General features: G+C 57.3%; 1 protein-coding gene across 3 annotated transcripts in view; it reads right to left on the bottom strand.

Moving 5' to 3' along the window:
• Positions 1-170: 170 nt before the first annotated feature.
• The window catches only part of LOC122895882 (mitochondrial import inner membrane translocase subunit TIM16), a 64,751-nt gene continuing 43,735 nt past the window's right edge, over positions 171-21,186 (bottom strand). Inside the window, exons 10-31 of one of the 3 annotated variants that reach the window (XM_044233656.1) lie at positions 16,998-17,052; positions 16,464-16,521; positions 16,241-16,386; positions 16,069-16,161; positions 15,811-15,957; positions 15,160-15,286; positions 14,696-14,871; positions 14,115-14,223; positions 13,922-14,008; positions 13,698-13,840; positions 13,519-13,623; positions 13,354-13,439; positions 12,438-12,579; positions 12,250-12,339; positions 11,586-11,702; positions 11,184-11,319; positions 10,683-10,774; positions 10,059-10,145; positions 2,318-2,402; positions 1,233-1,369; positions 774-839; positions 171-330 (exon numbers count right to left, since the gene is read on the bottom strand). In XM_044233656.1, coding sequence (XP_044089591.1) covers positions 244-330; positions 774-839; positions 1,233-1,369; positions 2,318-2,402; positions 10,059-10,145; positions 10,683-10,774; positions 11,184-11,319; positions 11,586-11,702; positions 12,250-12,339; positions 12,438-12,579; positions 13,354-13,439; positions 13,519-13,623; positions 13,698-13,840; positions 13,922-14,008; positions 14,115-14,223; positions 14,696-14,871; positions 15,160-15,286; positions 15,811-15,957; positions 16,069-16,161; positions 16,241-16,386; positions 16,464-16,521; positions 16,998-17,052 — 2,371 coding nt within the window. In that variant the 3' untranslated portion in view covers positions 171-243. Of the gene's footprint in view, positions 331-773; positions 840-1,232; positions 1,370-2,317; positions 2,403-7,451; positions 7,555-9,461; positions 9,943-10,058; positions 10,146-10,682; positions 10,775-11,183; positions 11,320-11,585; positions 11,703-12,249; positions 12,340-12,437; positions 12,580-13,353; positions 13,440-13,518; positions 13,624-13,697; positions 13,841-13,921; positions 14,009-14,114; positions 14,224-14,695; positions 14,872-15,159; positions 15,287-15,810; positions 15,958-16,068; positions 16,162-16,240; positions 16,387-16,463; positions 16,522-16,997; positions 17,053-21,186 lie in introns of those variants that run through there. The other 2 variants (XM_044233653.1, XM_044233655.1) reach the window with 2 other exon arrangements.

Raw genomic sequence — 21,186 nt, forward strand, 5'->3', positions numbered from 1 at the left:
ATGCTAGCGTGAAACCCTGCTCAGGGAGAGGCGGCCTATGGCAGAGCCGGGGGTGCAGGGCTCTGTACCTCGTGGGAAGGGTGAGGGAGACCTAGGACACTGATGCTGCAGGAGGGGCCTGGCACTGGGAGGGCAGGACTGGCTGGAATCTGGATGTGTGCACTGAGAAATGCAGAAAGGACATTTATTACCAAACTATAAATTAAAGGAGGTGGGCAGGGTGCAGTGGGGCGAGCTGAGCGGTCACGTTTTGGGCATCTGTTCCTTCTCTCTGTTCTCCTGGGCCTGGATCCTGAGCTCCTCCTGCAGGCGCTCCCAGGCTCGGACCACCTGGGGAGGGAATCAGAACCAGGCAGGACAGTGAGTGGGATGGGCCTCTGCCCTTCCCAGGTCCTGCACAGCAGCGGGCATGTCTAAGCTAACAGCTTGGGAAACACAGGTGCTTCCTTTATCAGTGCCCAGCACTCCCAGGGGGGACAGGGCCCAGGCACACCCTGCTGTCTATCAGCTAGTGGTCCTGTTCCCTCAAAGCCATGGCTGCTGGGAGGGCCACTGTCCAGGGCCCAGGCAATTCAGCCCAAGTGGCTAGGCCCCATGGAGCTGAGGCAGCTGGAGGGAATGGCAATTTAGGGGGTATTCCCTGAGGCTGGGGCACCAAGGAAGGGCCCGGCACAACTTCCTGCCTGCCAAGTTCTGAACTTCCTAGAAATGAGGGGCCCCAGTGAGAAGAGGCCCCCTTGCGTGCCCTCCTCCCAGCATCGAAGAGCACTCACCTTGGACTGTAGGTAGAAGGAGCCACCCACGGACTTATCGTTCACCTTGAATAGGTGTTCGTAGTTCTGCAGAGGAGGGGAGACGGTGAGAGGGTGGGCGGTCTCTGGGTTACAGAGGCAGGGGAAGCTAGGAAATGACAAAGAAGGAAAGCCAGAGGGTTCAACCCTGACGCCCCACGTGTCCCCCTATGTAACACCGAAGTCACTGTCACTGCTAGGGGATAGAGAAGTGGACAGGAGGAAGGAGTTCTGTGCCACTGCCTGCTTCGGGCGTAAAAATGGAGTGACAAGCAGCTCCCACAACTTGGGAGTCCAAGCTGGCTGCAGCCACAGCCTCCACACCCGCCTCTTTCCTCCAGGCCACTTTCACTCCTCCTGATCCTGGTGGCCTGACCCCTCAGCCCGCCATTCTGGTCTGCCCAGGCAAGACCCACCTCTGAGCCAGCCTCGTAATCTCACCTTTTGGATCTCCTCAGGGCTCAGCTTGGAAACATTGAGAATCTGCTGGGCCTCCTGGAGGCTGAGGCCGGACAGGTTAGAGGCAGCTGCAGATTGGTGTCCAGCACGTCCTCGCGCATCAGCTGCCGCCCGGCTGGCTATGTGGACACACTGGTGAGTGCTCAGCTCTCAGGGGCCCAAAGGTTCCCTTGGGCCTTCCACGTAGGCAGCGCAGTATGCCAGTTGGCGTGGGAGAAGACACGCACAGGAACGGGGTACATCCCCTCTCCAGGAGTGGATTTTTTGGGAGGGTTGGGTGGGGAGTCTATGAAGTGAAGTCTGAGCCCACTGGAGGACAGGGGCAGGTTCTGGTCCCCAACCCTGGTGCCAACCAAGACCATGAGATGGCCCTGTCCCACTCCTCTCCCCTAACCCCTCATCCCAAGTGACAGCAAGTTGGGGAGCTTTAGGCTACAATGGGAAGCAGGACGAAGCTGTAGGTAGGAAGAGGTAATAACAGCTCAGGTGAGACCTGGCCACCCACCAGTTTCATAGACGGCAAAGCAAGTGGCTCAGGTGACCTTTTCCATTTCAGTGACCCTAGAATCAGGAGCCACCAAATTTTCTCTTAAAGGGTCAAAGAATAAACGTTATAGGCTTTGCAGAGCAATTAGAGTCTGTGTTGCAATTACGTGACTTTGCCTTATAAGCAACCAGAGGGTAGGGCTGTGTTCCAGTAAAACTGTTTACAAAAACAGGTGGCCAGGTAAGCCAGCTTGCCACCTCCTGCCTCCATGTTCATGTCAACCAAGTTTCCCTTTCTTTCTTTCTTTTTTTTTTAAAGATTTTATTTATTTTTATTTATTTGACAGATGGAGATCACAAGCAGGCAGAGAGGCAGGCAGAGGCTTTAACCCACTGAGCTACCCAGCCGCCCCCCAAGTTCCCCTTTCATGAGAATGTCCCAAAATCCAATGATGTCCCCCACCCCCAGGAAATGCCCCAGGCTGCTGAGGGTCTCTGCATTCACTGTGGGCCCGTAGTGAGCGGCCACAGATGGGAAAATGTGACCTGGGCAGGAGCTGCCAGCACCCCCAGAGCCTTACCTGCAAACTCCTGCCGCAGTGCTCTTGCGAAGGCCCTGCCCACCACCTGCGCCCCCATCACAATGATCTGGGCCAGGTACTTGGCCTGTGGACAAAGCAGGTACCTGGTTAGCAGGCTGCATTCTAGAGATGGGACCCTGGAAAAGGCTGCCAAGTGACAAGGTCTCGGAGGTGATGAAGCACAGAGCAGCAGCCATAGGTGACTTGTTCCAAATACCCTGAAAAAGAGCCTCTGCTCTGGGTGGTTCAGGTGCTCACCGGACAGACGGCTGGGGGTGAACCCAAGGGAGTCCCCAGGGACAGACAGACCCCCCCCACGCCCCCTGCCAATGGCCTTTACACAGGAGGGGAGGAGCTGAGGTGATGGGGCTGCAGGGCCCAGAGGCTGCGCCCAGACCATTAACTCACCCTGCAAGTCCCTTCTGAGCTCCTGAGACTGGCAGCTCCCACTTCTGTTCAACCAGCCGGGAAACTCAGGGAGCCAGGAGCCACCTCAGTTCCCAAGACTAGTGACCACCCTTCAATTAACACAACAAAAGCGAACAAGACTCTCCACCTTCAAGCAGCAAAAAGCCCACGGTGGGGGGGGGGGCGCGCGGTGTGTGTGTGCTACTGAGACAAAGATATGGAGGGCCAGCTGCTGAGGGAGAACAGGACTGGCCACCAGCAACCCACTGGTTCAAGCCCGTGCAGAGTCCGATAAGCTCCGCTCAGCACCCGGCCGACAAGGATCCGCGGAAGCCAGCTGTGCCCTCAGAGCTCCTGCACACTGACCCGCCCAATGGGGAAGCGTCTACATTGGCGCAGCACAGTTTTCTAACCCAGTGCAGAAGAGTCTCATGAACCATGCCCAGGAGGACAGAAAGGCAATGGAAGAAAGCCTCAAGATGAGATGGAAACTCAGAGAAAAGGTATTTCTCCTGGGCTGGATTTTGAGGGCAGATGGAATCATGAAGGGAGTATCGGGGCTTTCTCGGCAGTGGGACCAGGGCGAGCCCAACAGGAGAAAGTGTAAAGGTTGTCCTGGGAGCAACCTAGAGCACAGGGGACGTGTAAGGTTGATAGAGGTTAAGGGTAAAAAGGTGGCTGAGATAGGAAACTGTACAGACAGACCGAGAACAGAGATTACATACAAACAGCACATGTGGAAATGGCCCTGTGCCTTGTGTGTGCGATGGCACAAAGCAGGGTGTGCGGAGGACCCAGAGAACACTCACTGTGGGTCGACACTGCTCATGGGCATCCTCCCGTGGTTTCCCTTTCTCTTCTTTGCACTCCTCTGTCATCACATGTTGTCACTCAACAGGTATCAACCGAGCCTGGGTGCCAGTCACCGTATTCTACTTACTGTGCTATTCAACCCCAAAATTCAAGACACCAGGCACAGAGAGGTTTAATGATCAGCCTGAGGACATGGCTAGTCCTCAAGGGGAAGGTGGGTAGGAAACCCCAAACTGGCGCTGTTTGCCGTGGCATCTCCAGGCTGCCCACCCCACACAGGATCCTATAGGAAGGGCAAGTGAGCAACCTGACCAGGATCAAGAACCCAGCCAAAGAGGGGCTCGTCAGATTCCAGTGGAATCCAGACTCCCAAACTGGCCTGGTTTGGCTTCCAATGAACCTGCCCTTATGGGCGGAGTGGGATGTTGGTTCTGGGACGTTAGCAGTAATTAATAAATGGAAGTGGGTTTGGATTTCACAACTAAGTAGAAATTTCCTAAGCCCTGTATTTCACACTAGAAAGCAAAGCTCAGTGAGGACTCTTTAGTGATCAAAGGGAGGGGGTAGGGCCACAGCCAGCTGTGCTGTGGGTGGCAAGACAAACACGGGGCACACTGCGGGTTGGGAAGTTGCCTAACCTCTCCTTCCAAGCCCAAAGCCCCTTCCGAGTGGGAGAGGAGGTTCCTGGATGGGCTGCTGGTCCTGTCTGGGGCATGGAGAGGGTGACAGGCCCGTAGGTGACTTCAGAGGGTTCCCTTGGCCTGCACACCCTTCAGGCCTCAGACCATCCATTCATCTGCTGCCCCATGCCCAAGGGCAGCCCCACAGCTCTGGCTAGTACTGCCCACTGACTTCTCTGCCCGGAGGAGTGGCTGCTGTTCAGTAATGAACGTTGAGACGGTACTACTGAGAAGGCAGAGGGGCAGCTCCCCAGCCACAACTGCAGACTTCAGACCACTGCAGCCCGGTCACTCCCACTGCTGGAGCGCCATGGCTGCACAGTCGCTCAGGGGGCCTGCGGTTTCAGAGGCCATCCCGGCTGGCTAAGAAGGCTGCCTGGCTGGCCCGCTGAGGCCTCTCCAGGGGAGGAAGTATGGTGTGTGGTCATATAGGCGACCTCTGGGATCACCTGTGTGCCCGACACAAACTCTCAGGTTCCCTCAGCCTATTTCCTCCCCTGTGAAATGTGCCCAACAATAGGGCTGTCAGGGTTTCGATTAGATAATGCTTGTAAAGTGTCTGGCACAGAACCTGGTGATATAATAGGTGCTCAGTAAACGTTACTTTTCATCTATTACATTTCTTCGTTTCACAAAACTTAACAAACGTCAGACACTATGGAGTAACAGCTTTTCCCAATGAGGCAACTCATTTGACATATCCGCTGATTCCTCAGGGGAGAAGGCTGCAAAAAACCAGGCTATGTGCCAAGGGCAGTGAGAAGCAGTGTAGAAGAGGAGGGAGAAAGCTGCTTTGGAGATATAACCTAGACTCCTGGCTTGTTTTCTAGTTAGCTGTGTGGCCCTGGGCAAATTACTCAACCACTCGGAACCTCAGTTTTCTCATCTGCAAATTGGGGAAAATAATACCTTCCTCACAGGAGGGCTGCAAGGTCCTCAGGAGGCAATCTACGTAAAACCTACCAGGCAGTCAGTGGCAGGTTCAAAGCAGCCCAACCTTAACCTTCGCTTCTGGACGAGACCCTGCTGGTCTAGAGACCATCCGCTCATTCAGTATCCAGCGCCAGCTACGGATCAGCCACGCTCAGAGTTCTGCTAGTGACAAGGAGTGAGGAAGATTGCCACTAGCTGAGGCCTCTCCTAGAAAGTCCCAAAACATGCCATAGTCCACTGACTGACACTTGGGTCTGAAGACCCTGGACAAGAACAACCAGCTGACATGGCATCCAACTCAGGACAAGAGCAGAAGAGCACAGCCAAACACCGGGGGACTTTTGGGAATGTGGCTTATCTCATGTTAAGTGCATCAAGAAAGGAACCTGGCTTTCAGAAAGACCCATGTGCAATGTTCCCTTCAAAGCCCAGTTTCGGGGGGCACCTGCGTGGCTCAGTGGGTTAAGCCGCTGCCTTCGGCTCAGGTCATGATCTCAGGGTCCTGGGATTGAGTCCCGCATCGGGCTCTCTGCTCAGCAGGGAGCCTGCTTCCCTCTCACTTTCTCTGCCTGCCTCTCTGCCTACTTGTGATCTCTGTCAAATAAATAAATAAAATCTTTAAAAAAAAAAAAAAAAAGCCCAGTTCCAGGCTCTTGGGCCAGTGGGCAGAGACTGCCACGGAACCTAACCTCCCTCTCAAGGATGCATTGAGGTAGGAGGGGGGCTTTGTTCACCCAGAGCCCCCGCAAACAGCCTCTGGCATCACAACAAGGCAGGAGAACAGTCAGGACCATGCTATGCCTGGGGCCCCCACCTATGGCTGGCATGGCAGCCCGACTGGCATTTCTATGAATATGACAACCAGCTCACCGTTGGCAAAAACTCTATGCCCCCAGACAGGGTTTCCAAATTCCTGTTCCTACCGCTCCCTCTGCTGGAGGGCTTCTGCCACACAACTCTCCACAGCCACTGCCTACAAACTCAGTCCACTTCTTAGGCGGGCATTCTCAGCTCTAACTCCAAACAACTTCTCTGGTTTTCTCTCCCCTCACCTCTCTCTGCCCTGCAGCCATACCATCTACGTTTAAGTCAGCTCTTACTACTTTTACCCTGATGTCTCCCAATTCACACACAAGACACTCTTCTCAAATACTCAGCGATGTTAGTGTCTTCACAAACTCTGTAAATACACTAAAAAGTAGGGTATCACTAGTTCCAGTACATTTTTGTCACACCCCCCCCCGAACACCATACCCATTAACCTTGAATGCTCTCCCTACTACTCTCATACTGTCAAAACCCAACATCCTTCAAGATGGTACCGCTCCCCACCCCAGTGAAACCATCTCCGAACACGATCTTATCCTATTACCAAGCTGTCATATTTTACAGACTTGCCCAATTCCTCCTTTAGGAACAACATTTTATCTGGCCCTGGAGGGTGGCTCAGAGTGACACGCAGGAATGCATGACAGGGACCCGGTTCGAGGCTTCATTTTAGGTCATCAAAAACACGGCAGTGACCAGGTCAACACTCGTCTCTGACACCGCTGGATGAAATGACCCTGGAGGAATCAAACTCCCTGGCATTCAGGGTCCTCCTCAGTGAAAAGGGGACAAGGACCATAGGAATTTCATAAGCATTAATGAGAGAACCCACATAAGGCCTCAGCTCAGGGCCTGGCACCTGCAAGCCCTTAGGATATCCTTACTACTGGTTAAGAAGTGGCTCCCCAAACCGACTGCTTCAATCACCCGGGGGGACTTCTAGAACCTCCGTGGACAGAACTAAGGACACTGCATTTTTAAAGGGTCCCCAGGTGACCTGTCGCAGCCAGTCCGGCCCAGCTCTCTGGACCGGCTCCGGGTGCCAATGGTACCGCAGAAACGCTCAGCTTTCGGTGTCGCGGGGCTGGTTAAGCCCCGGGTGTGCTACTTCCTTGGCAAAGTCTCGGAGCCCGTATCGTCAGCTTTCAAACAGAGACAGTAACAGGGCGATACCACCAACTGGCTGCGAGCCTGCACAGGGACTCCTGGGCCAGGTCCCCGCGCGGGGGCTGTGCGCACATGGCGACCGCCTCTGCTGGGCATTTTCAGGCCGGCCAGGCCCGCCCTGCCTTCTGTGGCTCCGGGGCCGCCAGAGCCCGCCGCAGTCCTCCCGGTGCGACGCCCCGGGACCCAATTCCCCCCGGGCACGTAGGCGGCGCGCCCCGCCCGCAGCCCGGCCGGAGTTCGCCGCCCCGGCCCCAGCCCCGAAACGGCCTCCCTTCCCGCCCAGCAGGGTCCTAACCAAGGCTCACCATGGTGGCCGCTCCGCCTCGGAGTCGCGGGCTCCGGCTTCTTAACCCCACGGTTCCAACTCAAGGGCGGCCGGCAGGTCAGAGGTCAAGGGAGAGAGCGCATGCGTGACGCCGTACTAGGCATGCGCACTGTTCCGCCCCCGGAGGCGGGACGTGTGTCGAATATAACCAATGGGCGGAGTCCGAGGCGGAGTCGGCCTCGGCTCAGAAGACAACCGGGAGCGGGCGATGAGCGGTCCCAGGACCCAAGGTGGCCCTCCTGTTTATCCGGCCACGCTAGATGCGACAGAATGAACACATCTGTCAAATGCGGGGCAATTTCTTCCCTTGTTTTGGCAAAATATTTCGTCCTAAAGGATATGCAATAAACATAAAACACCCCACGAACATGAGTAGGGTGCGGAAGTCTCACAAATATATAAAAAAACAGAAAACTTCAAAACGGTTTTCCTTCTAGGTTCCTTCTGTCTGGAAAGGACATCTCTCTCCTCAAGTTCTTGCTCAAATGTCACCTCCTCAATGAGGCCCACCCCGCCCCCCACCAACGCTGCAACTCGCCCCGCATTGTGTTTTAGTAACTGCTTTGAGATAAAGTTCACTATTTTAGAGGGCACAATTCAGTTCTTAATGTACTCAGAGTTGTGCAACCATCACCACTAGAACACCAGAACATCTTCATTAAACTCCCCCCCAAAAAAACTGCCCGCCCTTGCCTCCCCCAGCTCCAGGTGACCGCTAAGCTTTGTCCTGTCCTTTGGATTTCTGTTACCTTTTTTTTTTTTTTTTAAGATTTCACTTGACAGAGAGCCAGAGATCATAAGGGGTGTGAGGGGGAATGGCAGAGGGAGAAGGGGAAGCGGGCTCCCTGCTGGGCAGGGAGCCTGATGCAGGACTCCACCCCAGGACCCCAGGATCATGACCTGAGTGGAAGGCAGATGCTTACCTGACTGAGCCACCCAGGTGCTCCTCTACTGCTCTGTTCTGAACAACTCATGGAAGCGGAATCATACTGTATGTGGCTTTTTGTGTCTGGCTCTCAGTCCCCTCTATTTTTTCCCCCCAAACTTCTTTCTTATCACCTTCTTCCATATTATCATAATTCATTTATTTTATGTTCACTGTTCATAACCTGCTCCTTCCCACTAGAATGTAAATTCCTCGTGGAGAGGACTTTTCTCTTTTCTCCACTCCTAGATAGGTGGCTGGCAAAGGGAAGGTACTCAACACCTAACCCTAATGAAGGTTAAGTCAGGCTGCCTTGGACAATGTATTGGACCACTGCCCTTTCCCCCCCATCTCCAAATTCTTTCTTCCCTCAGTGCGGTGACCACCCTTTCTTTTGTCTGAAATGCTCTTGTGGCTCTGTGGCCTTCGGGCCTCAGCTCTCAGCTTAAAGGTTGCTCCTCAGACTCTGAATACCCTGCTCTCCCTACATCTTGGCTGCTCCCTTTCCACGTTTGTCCCCCGCTTTTTTTTCCTTAATTAAGTAATCTCTATGCCCAACATGGGGCATGTTTATCTCACTACCCTGAGATCAAGAGTTGCATGCTCTACCAACTGAACCGGCCAGGTGGCTCTGTTTTGTCTTCTTTATGGCTTTCTTCATGGTCTGCTTACTTGCACACAGTCTGGCTTCCCAGCACAAGTGGAAAAAGTACCTCAAGAGGCCTCGTCTCTCTCTTTCATTACGGCGTCTACCATCCACAGCACTGCCTATGTGCTGGATGAATGAACTAACTCGTAGCAGCAGAAAAGCACTCAGGAGCAAAGTGAAGCCTGGGACAAGCGGGGACCCAGAGCCAAATTCCCTCACCCATCCTTCTGTTCCCTTCCCCTTACATCAGCCAAAAGACCACAGCAGCTCAAGAGGTCGCCAGCTTCAAAAAGTTTAATTGCTGAAAACATCCAGGGTATACTCAGGCCAGTCCCTGAGGGGTTCACAGCCCCCTGAATTGGGCCCTCAGCTCTGTAATGCCCCTTTCTCCTGGTTTCAGATCTGAGGAGGAGGGCAACTGGTCCCTGGCCCCTGAGACTGGTGCTGCTCCAAATGGCCTGGCAGGGGGCCAGCCCCCAAGACTCCTGACAAGAAGTGGGGCAGCAGGCGAGAGAGGACAGCGTGTAACAACTGAAGGTGCAGGGCAAAGCCAGCCCAGGCTGGGACCAGCCCAGGGGCGTGCTACTGACCCCCACTCCCCACCCACCCCACGCCCACACCCCTGGCTCCCCATGCTAGCAGGCAGCTGAGGAAAAACAGCCAGTCCCACAGAAAGCAGAGGTGCAGACAATCCACGGGAGCTACAGTGGGGCCCAGAGGCCAGAGAAGTCCCCAAGGCTCAAAGGAAGCCAGGGCTTTGGGATAAAGTGTGCCAGGGCCAAGAGGCCTCTCCCAGCTGGAGGGTGAGATGTGAGGCGTGCAGGGGGCACCACGCCAGGTGGTTCTAGGAGGTGGCAGCGGCCGGTGAGGCTAGAGGTAGTGGTGGGCAGGCTAGTCCTGGGGAGATAAACCAAGGGGGTGGGGGGTGAGAGGTCTGGGGGAAGGGTGGGGGGGCGTTGGCTGCAAGGTGACAGAGGAAGGGAGGTGATGCCAAGGTCCTCTTCTCTACTCACCCACTCGTCCTCGTCTACACCTTCAAAGGAGTCCTGGGGGAGTGGATCCTCCCGGTTTCCTAGCTTGGCCACCATGGCATTCAGCAGCTAGACCGGACAGGAGAAGAGTTGGGAAGGCAACAGGACAGGACTTCCAAGCCCAGAACACAGGACCTCACAGTTTGAACCCCTCAAGATTGTGAAAAGAGCCATTTTCATCAGAGCCATTTCATCTGACAAAGTGGATGTTTTCACAGAAAAAGAAACCTCATCAGGGATCAGGGAGCCAGAGGCAGATGGACACTCAGCACTGGAGTCCCAGGGCAGCTATCTCCGCACACTGCCTCAGACGCTCAAATGTGCGCCAGGGTCCCAAACGCACTTCGGTCTCAAAGTCTTGGCTCTGTTTGGGTTGGGCCAGGCCGGATAGGGACCTCTTTCTGCCCTTCCCTGGCTTCCTGATTCCCCTGCCCCATGGGTCAGCTGCAGGGCTCTGGAAGGTCTCCCCATCAAGCTGCCCAACTGAGCGAGGGATGACACCAGCTCCTGCCCCAGCTTGGGCTGGACTAGAGAACGGGAAGCCAGTCACCAGGTGTAGCCAGGACCCTGTGCGTGCCACACTGGCCAACTGTGTCCTGTGCCTACCTCTTCCTTCTTTTGCTGGTCCGACTTCTCTTCCAGGTAGAGTGCTGAGGGTGGGACCCGTCGGGCAGGGGCTTCACGGGGGGCCTGGCTCACTGGGGTGGGAGAGGGACAGGCATCGGACATCAGAGAATCCCCTGGTGAGGACTCTTTGTCCAGCCCTTGAATCTTGGGGAGGAGACGCCAGAGGGGGCAACAACAGCTACTCCACCCTCTGTTCACAAGACCCATTAGGGGCACCCGGCAGTGTGTGTGTGTGCCTGTGTGCACGTGCGTTTGTTTCTGTCAGGGTTGGAAATGTGGTGGAAACACAGACCCTGTGCTCTGTCCTCAAAGGGCTCAGAGTCAGAGCCTGGAAATGCAAGTACCCCATCCTTGGGAATGCCAGGGGTTCCTGTGTCCCATCAGGGACAGGGGGACCTTGGACTTGGCCATTTGCCCCTTTCTCCCATCCCTACCCACTCCCCTGCTTCCCGCTCACCACCTCCCAGCTCCTCATCCTACCTGGGGTCATGCCAGGGGGCTGCAGGCTGAGAAGCCGGAGCTGCCCATTGGCACCGGCCAGCCAGGCGCTGGCACTGAGCACCGGCTCCCAGCTCACGGCTGTGTCTGGGAAGACATCATCCTGGAAGAACTCTTTCTGTAGGGAAGGAGGAAGGGGCTACCCGGAAGCACCAACCAGATGCCCAGGGCACACGAACATCCCTTGGGAAGGCAGTAAGGTAAGACCCAGGACCCCGGGCTGGGCTTTCTGCCAGTTTCAGAATCTCAGCAGAGTAAGCAGTACAAGTGCCCCAAAGAGCAGTGAAATGGGATTGTTTGGTGACAGGGCCAGTCAGGCTCCAAAGCTCCTGACGGAGGTTGGGAAGGGGGACTAGGTGTTGGGTGCCAGGCCCCCAACCGTACCCTGACTCGGGGTAGCCGGAAGGCGACAGGCTCCAGGGAGGTCTGGCGAAGCCGCAGGCATCGGGCAAACTCTACTTCCCGCACGTCACACTCCGTCTTGGGCAGGAGGATGAAGCCCTGGGAGAACAGGGGAGTCTGAGCTGCCACTGGGGCCCTCCCGGAGCGCCAGCACCTCAGCCTGTCCCTGAACCACAGCGTGCTGGCAGCGCTCAGCTGTGAGCTTTCTGGAGGAAAGACGCCCCGATGGGTAGCCCTGATGGCGACTTCATGCTACCGACAGAACGTGTTCAGTGCAGAGCTGGGGGGACCCGTGTGGTAGCCCCAGAGAGTGCCTCCACTGACAGCTCCCACAGATGTACTAAGTAAGCCCGGCAGCACAAAATCAGCTGTAAGATCAGCTAAAATGAGTAAGAAATGACACACTGGATGTTTACTGCCCTGGTTTTTAATGTAATTTATTTGTAGTTTCATATAACTTAAGATTTTATGGATTAATTTTTAATGGCGGTAGAGTTTAACAGCCCAGCTCCAGAGAGCCGCCAGCCGGCCCTGGCCCAGTGACCTGCTGACCTCACAGGCCCCTGCACTTCCCCATCTGGCCAGGAGAGGGCGAGGGAGCCCAGGGTGTCCTCCAAAGAAAGGAGGACTAGGGAGCACCCCTCACCTTGTGGGGGTCCGGCGAAGTGAAGCTATTGCACTCCAGGAAAAAAGGAGCCTCCCGGAGCAGCTCATATAGGAACACGCGGGTGTCGCCCTAGGTCGCAGGGTGGTGAGAGGGAGGCGGCCAGGTCAAGCTGCCTTCCTCCCCACCACTCACCTGCCCACCACCCCCACCTGCATACCCCAGCCCACCTTGCCGGTGAGTAGCACCAGGCTGGTATCTGGGTCATAGCTGGGAAGCAGAGTAGAGGGAGCCACATCCAACCCCAGAACCGCCAAAGGGCCACTGGCCAGGGCCTCGGTGGGGTACAGAAGCAGCTGGCGCTCACTTCGGCTGCAAGGGAGATCGAGGGAACAGAAGCAGGCCCTTAGAGCTGCAGAGGCCTGGATCAGGGCAAGTACTCTGGCAAGCACCCTGGTCAGGCTGGGGACCCAGAGGGCTTTAGAGCCTGAAGGGGCTCTGTCCATTCTCTTTCCTGATCCAGTTCCCAGAACTACTGGCCTAGAGTCATGCCACAGCCTCATCCCTGACCGCTACTCACTGTTGTCCCTGACCCTTCTCGGCACAGTCCTAACACTGCACTCTTTCCTGGCCATTAAGATCTGTAGTCTGGACTTATCTCCCCACACTCAGCTTCTCATCCTCTGCTCCGGCCTGACTGGTCAGCTTCCTGGCTTTTCCATCCAGACTTGAATGCCCTCTCCCCTGGGTTTCTGGGTACTAGCTCTTTTGTGGCTCAGTTCAGATGACATCTCCCTTAGGAAGCCCTCCCTGGTCCCTCCTCCCAAGTGCCAAATACCCATCCCTCGGACCTCTCTAGTAGGCTTGGTTTCTTCATGCTCTTTGCCTGGTCCCCACCAGGCATGGGCTCCAGGCAGCAGCATGGGGTTCTTACCTTCTGGGCTCCCAGTTGACTCATTCTTCCTCTCCACCTCCCTCTTTCCCATGCATCCACCAATCTACCCACCAACCCACCGATACATCCAGCCATCTTTATATCCATCCAATCAGTGAATAGCAGGGACAGTTTTTGATGCCTAATACACGTATGGGCGTCTGGGGAAGGAGGACACAATTAGCTGGGGATGGTGGTCCCCAAGTCCTTACCTGTCAAAACCAGACACCAGCAGACAGTGGCCGTCACACACCCAGACCACGCGGGCTCCACGGGCTCCCTCGGGCCCTGGGCCTTCCTGTTGGGATACAGCATGTGAAGCCCAACAGCCATCCCTTGGGCAGGTCTGGAGGCTGCCCCCAGTGTACCCTGCTCACCTGCAGGGGCTCAGGGCCACCCCGGGGCTCATAGACCCGCAAGTACCCGTCCTTGCAGACAGTGGCCAGATGTCGTCCGTCGGGACTCCAAGCCAGGCTAAAGATCTGGAGGCAGGTGCAGACAGATGTGAGAGGGAGCTCTGCACATGTGGCTGGGTCCCTGCCCACACACGTCCTACCTGGTCCCGGTGGCCCTGCAGCTTCAGCCGCTCGGCTCCTGCCTGAAGGTCCCAGATCCGAATGGTGAGGTCATAGGAAGAGGAGGCCAGCACATCGGCGGCCAGGGGGTGGAAGCGCAGAGAGTAGATCTTCTCTGTGTGGCCTTACGGAGAGGCATGGGGGAATGTTGAGCCCCTCAGGAGTCACTGCCCATCTCCCAGCCCCCACCCTGGGCCCAGCTGACCTGTGAGCACGGCCTCAGGTGTTGTGAGTACCTCCTGCAGGCCCTCTGGGGGCACCCGCCACAGTCGGATCCTGGCGTCCTCCCCGCCTGCAGAATGCAAGTTCATCACTGCTGTGCCCAGCACCTCTGGGCTCCCCCAGCCCTCCTTCAGACCCCCGAACCCTCCCTCAAACCTAGCACCCAGCCTCCTTACCCACAGCGAGGCGGCAGGGGTCAAAGGGGTCCCAAGCCAGATCTGTCACAGCTGCCCCATTCTGCAGCGTGGGCAGTGCTGTGTCGGGCAAGCGGCCAGGCTTCTGCAGCTGTGGGAGGCAGCGCCCTGGCCTGTCAGTAACAGGCGGGGAGCTCAGTCCCCAGGGGCTGCAGGGCAAGCTGTGTGCCTGCGCCCCCACCCTCTGCAGCCAATGCCCCACGGCTGGGGGCCCCAAGCTCTCTGCCTCAGCCATCTTCAGCTGAGCCCCAGGTGCCAACTATGAGGTCCCAGAAAGTGAGGGGGGCAGTGTGGAGTGGAGGTAAGAGCTCAGGCTTGGGGCCCAGGCAGCCTGGGTTCGAATCCCAGATTACACGGCCATGTGACCCAACAGGGCACCAAACCTCTCTGTGCCTCATTGCTCTCTTCCATCCATAAAACGGGGAGAAGAATGGTATCCCTGCGGGACGGCAGAGGGGTTTTAAGGGGATGCCCATCACTGAGACTGGAGCTGGTGTGGATACCCCATGCCCTTAGCTTCCTGCAGGGCCCTGGGGCACACGGTGGTGGCCGGGGACCCTCACCTCCAGCACAGCCACTTGCCCGCCACTGCTGAGCAAGGGCACGGCCACGCGCAGACGGTTGGCACAGAATCCATCACTCTCGCCAGGCGTGGTGAGGTTGAGCCCCTTGAGGTTGGTGATGTGGCTGTCTCGGTGCAGGACGGTGCCCTGAGCATGGCGGAACTTGGAACTGGGGCCTGGCAGGTGGCAGGGACAAAGCCACATGAGGACGCCCTGCCTGTCTGCTTGCCCTGAGTTCCGGCTGCCTGCTCCCCTCACTGCGGGGCGCACGGCCCGTGCCCCGGCCTCTGCCAACACAACCTGCCCAGAACTATGCCTGGAAACGGAACTTGCAAGCCCAGAACTCCAGGGAACATGGAAGCTGCCCTCTTCCTTGAGACTCGCCTCATCTCACAGGGACAGGTGACCCCACCGGGAGGGGAGGTGAACATATACAGGTTTAGTTCCTGCCCAGACACACGTACCCAGCAGGCTCTGCAGGGACCTCTGGCTGGGGCTGGTGCCAATGCCACTGGAGCTAGAGAGCGAGGGCCCCAGGCTGGAGGGCGTGCAGGGTGAAGTCAGCGAGCTGAGAGGGGAGGAGAAGCCCTCCTGGGGGAGAAGCACCCTGGGTCAGCCAGCAGGCCCCCAGTGTGTTTGCCAAAGCGGAATGGCGCTGGGGTCATCAGTCTGGGCCCCTCCTCCCGGCCGGTGGGACACTGTGTGGGCAGGAAGCCTCACTGTGTGGTGTTGGGTGGAGACACAAACACCCACACTGACCAGGGCTGGAGGTGACACAGGGCGAGCTAAGCTTCAGACTGTGCGGACAGAGGATGGTAGCTGCCAGCTCCTGGCTTTGTAGGAGAACAGGCCCAGTTCGGTTAAGATCTGCCAGGATTTCAAGAGAAGCCAGAAATCTGGATTTTCTGTGAAAGTCTTGCTTTTCATGTGTTTGCTCAATTTAGAGAACAGTGCGATGTTCTTTATTTATGCTTCACGTGTTTCTCTCTCTTGCGCTTAACAGCTAAAAAAGGCTCAAAGACCATCAGGCGGCCCAAAGTTCTTGCCAGCTTTGACTCAGGGGACCCACGGTGGCGGCAGGATGGGGAGGACGGGCGGACAGCCCAGGTACTCACGCTGGGGTCCACATCACCCCCGGGGGTGTCTGCAGGCACAGCTGCAGCAGGCGGGGCTGCATCGGGCGTGGGCTCCAAGGGGGGCACCAGGCAGGAGGTGAAGCTGGGGTAGGGCCGGTGAGCTGGGTGGAGGCTCACCTTCTGCACCTGTGGGAGGAGGCTGGTGTTTGAAATGGGGGGATGGGACAGGTGTTTGAGGCTGGGTGAGCAGACAGCTGGACAAAACAAGTGCAGTGGCCAGCCAGATCGTGGCCCTACCTGCTGGTTGCTCCCAGCCCACCAGGCATGGGGGTCAGAGGCGGGCACGCAGCCTGCTGTGTCTGGGAACAGGTCCTCGTGGAACTCCACAGCCTAGTAGTAGACAGGTATGTGGCCGGGGAGGTCCAGGCTGCCCGGGCCCTCCTGGCCCCTCACCCAGGGTTCCCCTCACCTTTCGAGGCACGTGGTAGCTGACAGGCACGACGGCCGTGTCGCTCAACTGCAAGACGCGGAGCACCTCGCAGCCCATGACGGCCAGCGCCCGCCGGGGCACGAGAACCGCCCCCCGCAGCACGTTCTCCAGGAGGCACTGGGTCACTGTGGGGGACACCACGGGAAGACAGTCAGGGAGAGTGGGAGAGAGGAGGGGTAGGACGGAGGAGAACAGGGCTTACCTGGGCTCAGTGCTGGCTGCTGGGGGGCTACCTCATAGCAGTACAACTGACTCTCGCCCTGAAACAAGCCCAGCCTGAGTGCGGCCACTCGCGGTCAGGCCGCCTGCGTCAGGCCTCCTCCGCTCCTGCACCAGCTCCGTACCCCGACCCAGCTCCCGCCCCCTAGCCCCGCCCCGTCCCCGCCCCGCCCCCCACCCCGCTCCCAAGCCCACACCAGCGCCCCGCCCTCAGTTGGCTTCACCATGCACACAGTTAAGAACAGGGCACAGTCCGGATTTACAGAGCGCCTTGCCAGGGGCTAACCCTGTCTGAGTGTTGGCCTTGTCCACAAAGCTGACATTCTTGGGCGTTACAGTCATCCCTACCTGAATGCCCCTCAGCCTGGCAGGGGTGCAGCCTGGGTCACACGGCTTAGGCTTCTTTCTGTCCCCAGTCTCCCAGGTGGTGGGCTACGCCAAAGGTTGGGACGGACCTGGCACATGAGGGCACTACCCTTGGTGGGAGGCGCTGACAAGGACGGGCACTCTTGCTCACCTTTCCTGCCAGGATCAGGAGCCCGGAGTCTGGGTCCAGCAGGGGCAGCAGAGACCTGAGGGAGAGAGGGCTAGTGGAGAGGATGCAGCCAGCCTCTGTCCCTGAGGGGCAGCTGGAGAACGGTCAGCCTCGTGACTCCAGATGGGGGCTCAGGTCAAGCGCCACGCTGGCGGGGAGGGATGTGGCCCCTCTAGCTGGTCCAACTTGTCCCCTGGGACCCTCCACTTTCTCTCTCCCTGTGCTACCAACACATGGACGCTGAGCACATCCCCATGTCCCAGCGTTTCTTGCCCTGGGTTCCCCATCTGTCCACCTGTTTCACTCCAGGACTCATATGGACCCTGGGCATAGGGAAGCTGGGCCCCCCTTCTACACCTCAGTCCTGAGCTCCATCCCAGGCTCACTAGCTCCAGAAAGAGCCTACATGTCCCTGGGCTCCCATTGTGGCCAGCCCACGCATCAGGCCGGAGTTACCAAGGAAGCCGAGTGGGCCTGCTGGAACCAGGGACTCCCTCCATCCCTGCCCAGTACAGTCGTCCTGGGTGTACCAGGTCTGCACTAAGGTTTGGGGACCCCCTCCTCAGTTACCCCAGTCTTCTGAGGACATCTTAGAGACTCAGAAGCCTCCCCAGCATGACTTTAAAACTAAGCCAGGGGCTGGGACAAGGGCCTCCTTCACCCTTCCCTCCCTATTCTCCATCCCGACCCTGGATGGGGGGCAGTGGCTGGGAACATAGAGGGCAGGCTGGAAGCCCCCAGCACCCCTGCCACTCTATACCAGTCACCTCTGGACCGATGGCCTGTCACTGCCAGGAGAATTCTGACAGGTGCCTTCATTTGGTAGTTTCTTCTCCCCGTCTCCATTTCACGTCCCTAGGAACCCAAGGACCTGGACTCTCACCCCAGTGCTGACGTTGCCCCTCAAACAGAGACCCTTCCTCATTGTCGTCGCAGTGGTCAGAGGTTGCCCAGCTGCGGCAGCTGCATCTATCCCTCACCCAGACAACAGAGGGCCCAGCCCCCCCTTCCCTGCCTGTCCATTCCCTCCCGGCCAGCTGACCAAAGCCTGCCTGCTGCCCACCTCTCCTCCCTACCCTACTGGGAGCCACAGAGGGGGCCTGAGGAGCTGGGTGGGGCCCTGGGTGTCTCCACAGCTTCCGGGAGTCCTCCGGGCCCATCACTTGTGAGTAACAAGGCTCTAATTACCTTGGGTCAGCAGTGTAAGCTGGGCTCAGAACTGCCCTTCTTGACCTGGTCTGACTAGTGCCTTCTGTGGGGGAGCAGATGAGCAGGGGAACAAGGTTGGCGAGTGACCCGAGGTGCACCCCACACAGATCTGGCTCCTCTGGGGTTGGAAGCAGGTCCCTTCAGCGTGACCTTCATTCACTCACTCCTTCACTGCCAACCATTCACTCCTTTGCCGAGCTGATCTGTGCCCAGCCCTTGGCTCGACCCATAGCTGGGACTAGAACTGAGTGCAACAGACCCCACCTCTGTCCTCAGGCTGCTCACGGCTGGGCCTGAGAGCCAGACACAGTCATCCAAACATGTGAAGGAAAAGCTCCCTTGGGGACGCATGGCGGGGATGGGGAGGGCAGGGGGACCTGACTTTGGCGGGCTGCAGGGGAGGGGCATGTTCCCTACGCCCCAAGGGCTGAGGAGGAATCAGCCAAGCGTGGAGAGTACTCTCTAGGCAGGAAGAGCAGCCTGTGCAAAGGCTCTGAGGTGCGGCAGGCAGGTACTTGGTCTGTTGGGGAACAGAGTGAAGGATGATGTGGCTGGTGGCCTGGGCAGTGAGGGGGAGGGGCTGAGCTTCCAGGGGGGGTGGGCAGAGGCCAGACAGAATGGGGCCTACATAAGAAGGGGAATACTGCATCCCTCCATCAGACAAGCAATAAGAAGCTAATGACACGTCTTAAGTGAAAGGGGACAGGATCAGACGTGTGCCGAGCGGAGATCGCCATGTGGAGATGGACAGGAGCGTGTGGAGAAGGGAGGTGAGGCACTCAGGGTAGCATCTGAGAGGAGTGGAGGGACTCCTGAGGCCCCACTGTCACCTTGACAATAACTGGGGAACGGGCCCGTGGGTGGCATTGACAGCTCATCCTGGCTCTAATCCAACTTCCTCAAGACGCGCCACCTGGCCTCCCTGCACTCCCTCCCCATCAGCCCCGACTGGCCAGCCCACTGACTCAGGCGCTGGGGGGCGCGGGGGCAGGAAGTCATGGAGGGCAGGGCTGGCTCCTCCAACAGGTCAGGCCAGTCTTCCTCGCTTCGGGGCAGAGCCATCCACGGCACAGGCCAGGAAATGGGGTCATGGCACCCAGCCCCCAGGGTTGACCAATAGCTGGCACAGGTCTGACCCCAGGCTTGTAAAGAGAGCCAAGCCAAGTCTGGGTTTGGAATACAGAACATGGTTCCTGGCAGAGGACCAGAGGTGGTAAGAGCTGGCACGGGCACCTCTCCCACTGCTATGCTATGGGGCAGGGCTGGCATGTGGGCCTGCCATTGGAAGGACTCTGACTCAGGTCCAGGGGTCTGCTCCAGAACCAAAGTCACAGAAGGTCTGGAACCCAGACTGGGCACCTATGTCACAGAAGATGCAGGACAACAGTGGTACCAGGTCACAGAAGGGAGGAGTTAGCACCTGATAATCCCACCAGCTTTCCCAATATTCCTGCATTTAGCACAGGAGGTACTGCACATCAGGAAAAGCAGCTTTAAGAGTTCTCTGGTTCTCCTTGCCAGCCCATCTCTCCCCTTCAGACCCACGAACCTAGATATCCTGGCATTGCCCCTCGTCCAAAGCAGTCCAGGTCCCTTGGATCTGTCCTGGCTACCCAGACTGGGCAGTTGGGAACCCCCTCCGAGACCAAGCTTTGCCCCACACTCCTAGCTGCTTTAGAATCAGGTTCTAAGGGGGGTGTAGTACCTTAATCCCATATGAGAAGAAAATGGAAAAACTAGGGGCTGGAAGCTACCCTTACACCTCTGGAGGGAGTGGGAGTATAGCATGTGTGAGTCCAGGTTCGGGATTGGGGTGTGGGAGAGACCCTTTAGGTGGGATCTCCCTATTAGCAAGAACTGGGCACAGAAGCGAAAAGTTTTGGGGTCTGTCAAGAAGTCCTGTTCCTTGGAGCGCCTGGGTGGCTCAGTGGGTTAAAGCCTCTGCCTTCGGCTCAGGTCATGACCCTGGGATTGAGCCCTGCATCGGGCTCTCTGCTCGGCAGGGAACCTGCTTCCTCCTCTTTCTCTCTCTCTCTCTCTGCCTACTTGTGATCTCTGTCCGTCAAATAAATAAATAAAATCTTAAAAAAAAAAGAAAAAGAAAAAAAGAAGTCCTGTTCCTTGGGGAAAGTCAGGCTAGAGGCCCTCAGAACACTGCCTCGGGGTCGGGGGAGGCAGATATGGACCCTCCTGAGAGCTTTAGGGGACACAAGGCCATCTGACCAAAGCCATACAGTACTGACCGCAAACTCAAATGTCTCAGGAAAGTGAGTGAGTGAAGCAGCCTGGTGGGAGACACTTGGGAGTGGTGGGGACTGGGGCAGCCAGTGAGCCTGGGCCTCCATCAGAGGGGGCAGCTACTACTCAGCCCTTGCCCAATGTTCCTATTCAAGACAAGCTGGGAAGTCCCATTTTTAATGTGAAACCACCAGATTTTTCAATGTTGGCAATGGCTTCAAAGTTTTAAAAAATCCCAGACAGGCCAAATGAAACGCAGCCGAGAACCAGCACTGGCCCAGGAGCAGAAGTTCACACGCCATGCCCCACATGTACATCTACACCAAGAAAAGTGTGTAGTGCAGGCCGGGTTGGAGGAGATGGCAGGTATCCCAAGGCTCTCCAAAGTTGGGAGCTGAGCTGGTCCCCCAAAGCTCACAAATGTGGATCAGGAGGGCAGAGCGTTTTCCTGGAATATTCCAAGGCAGGGGATTTTTCTGGACTAGTCTAGCCCTTGACACTGCCCTCCCCCAACCAAGGGCCAACATCAGCAGCACTCAGGCCCCACCCACGGATGGTGAGGCCCAACCTCCCACCCTATCCCACTCCTCCAGTACTGTGGGGCCTTGGGCAGACTCACTTCCCTTTCCCGTGTCTCAGTCCCCTCATCTAAAATGTGGAGAAGGTCACCCAGGGACACTCACCTATCCACAAAGCCTTCATGGCTAAAAGGACCCCAGAACTC

Source organism: Neovison vison, chromosome 14 (assembly GCF_020171115.1).
Source record: "Neovison vison isolate M4711 chromosome 14, ASM_NN_V1, whole genome shotgun sequence".
In the NCBI taxonomy this organism is placed as follows: domain Eukaryota; kingdom Metazoa; phylum Chordata; class Mammalia; order Carnivora; family Mustelidae; genus Neogale; species Neogale vison.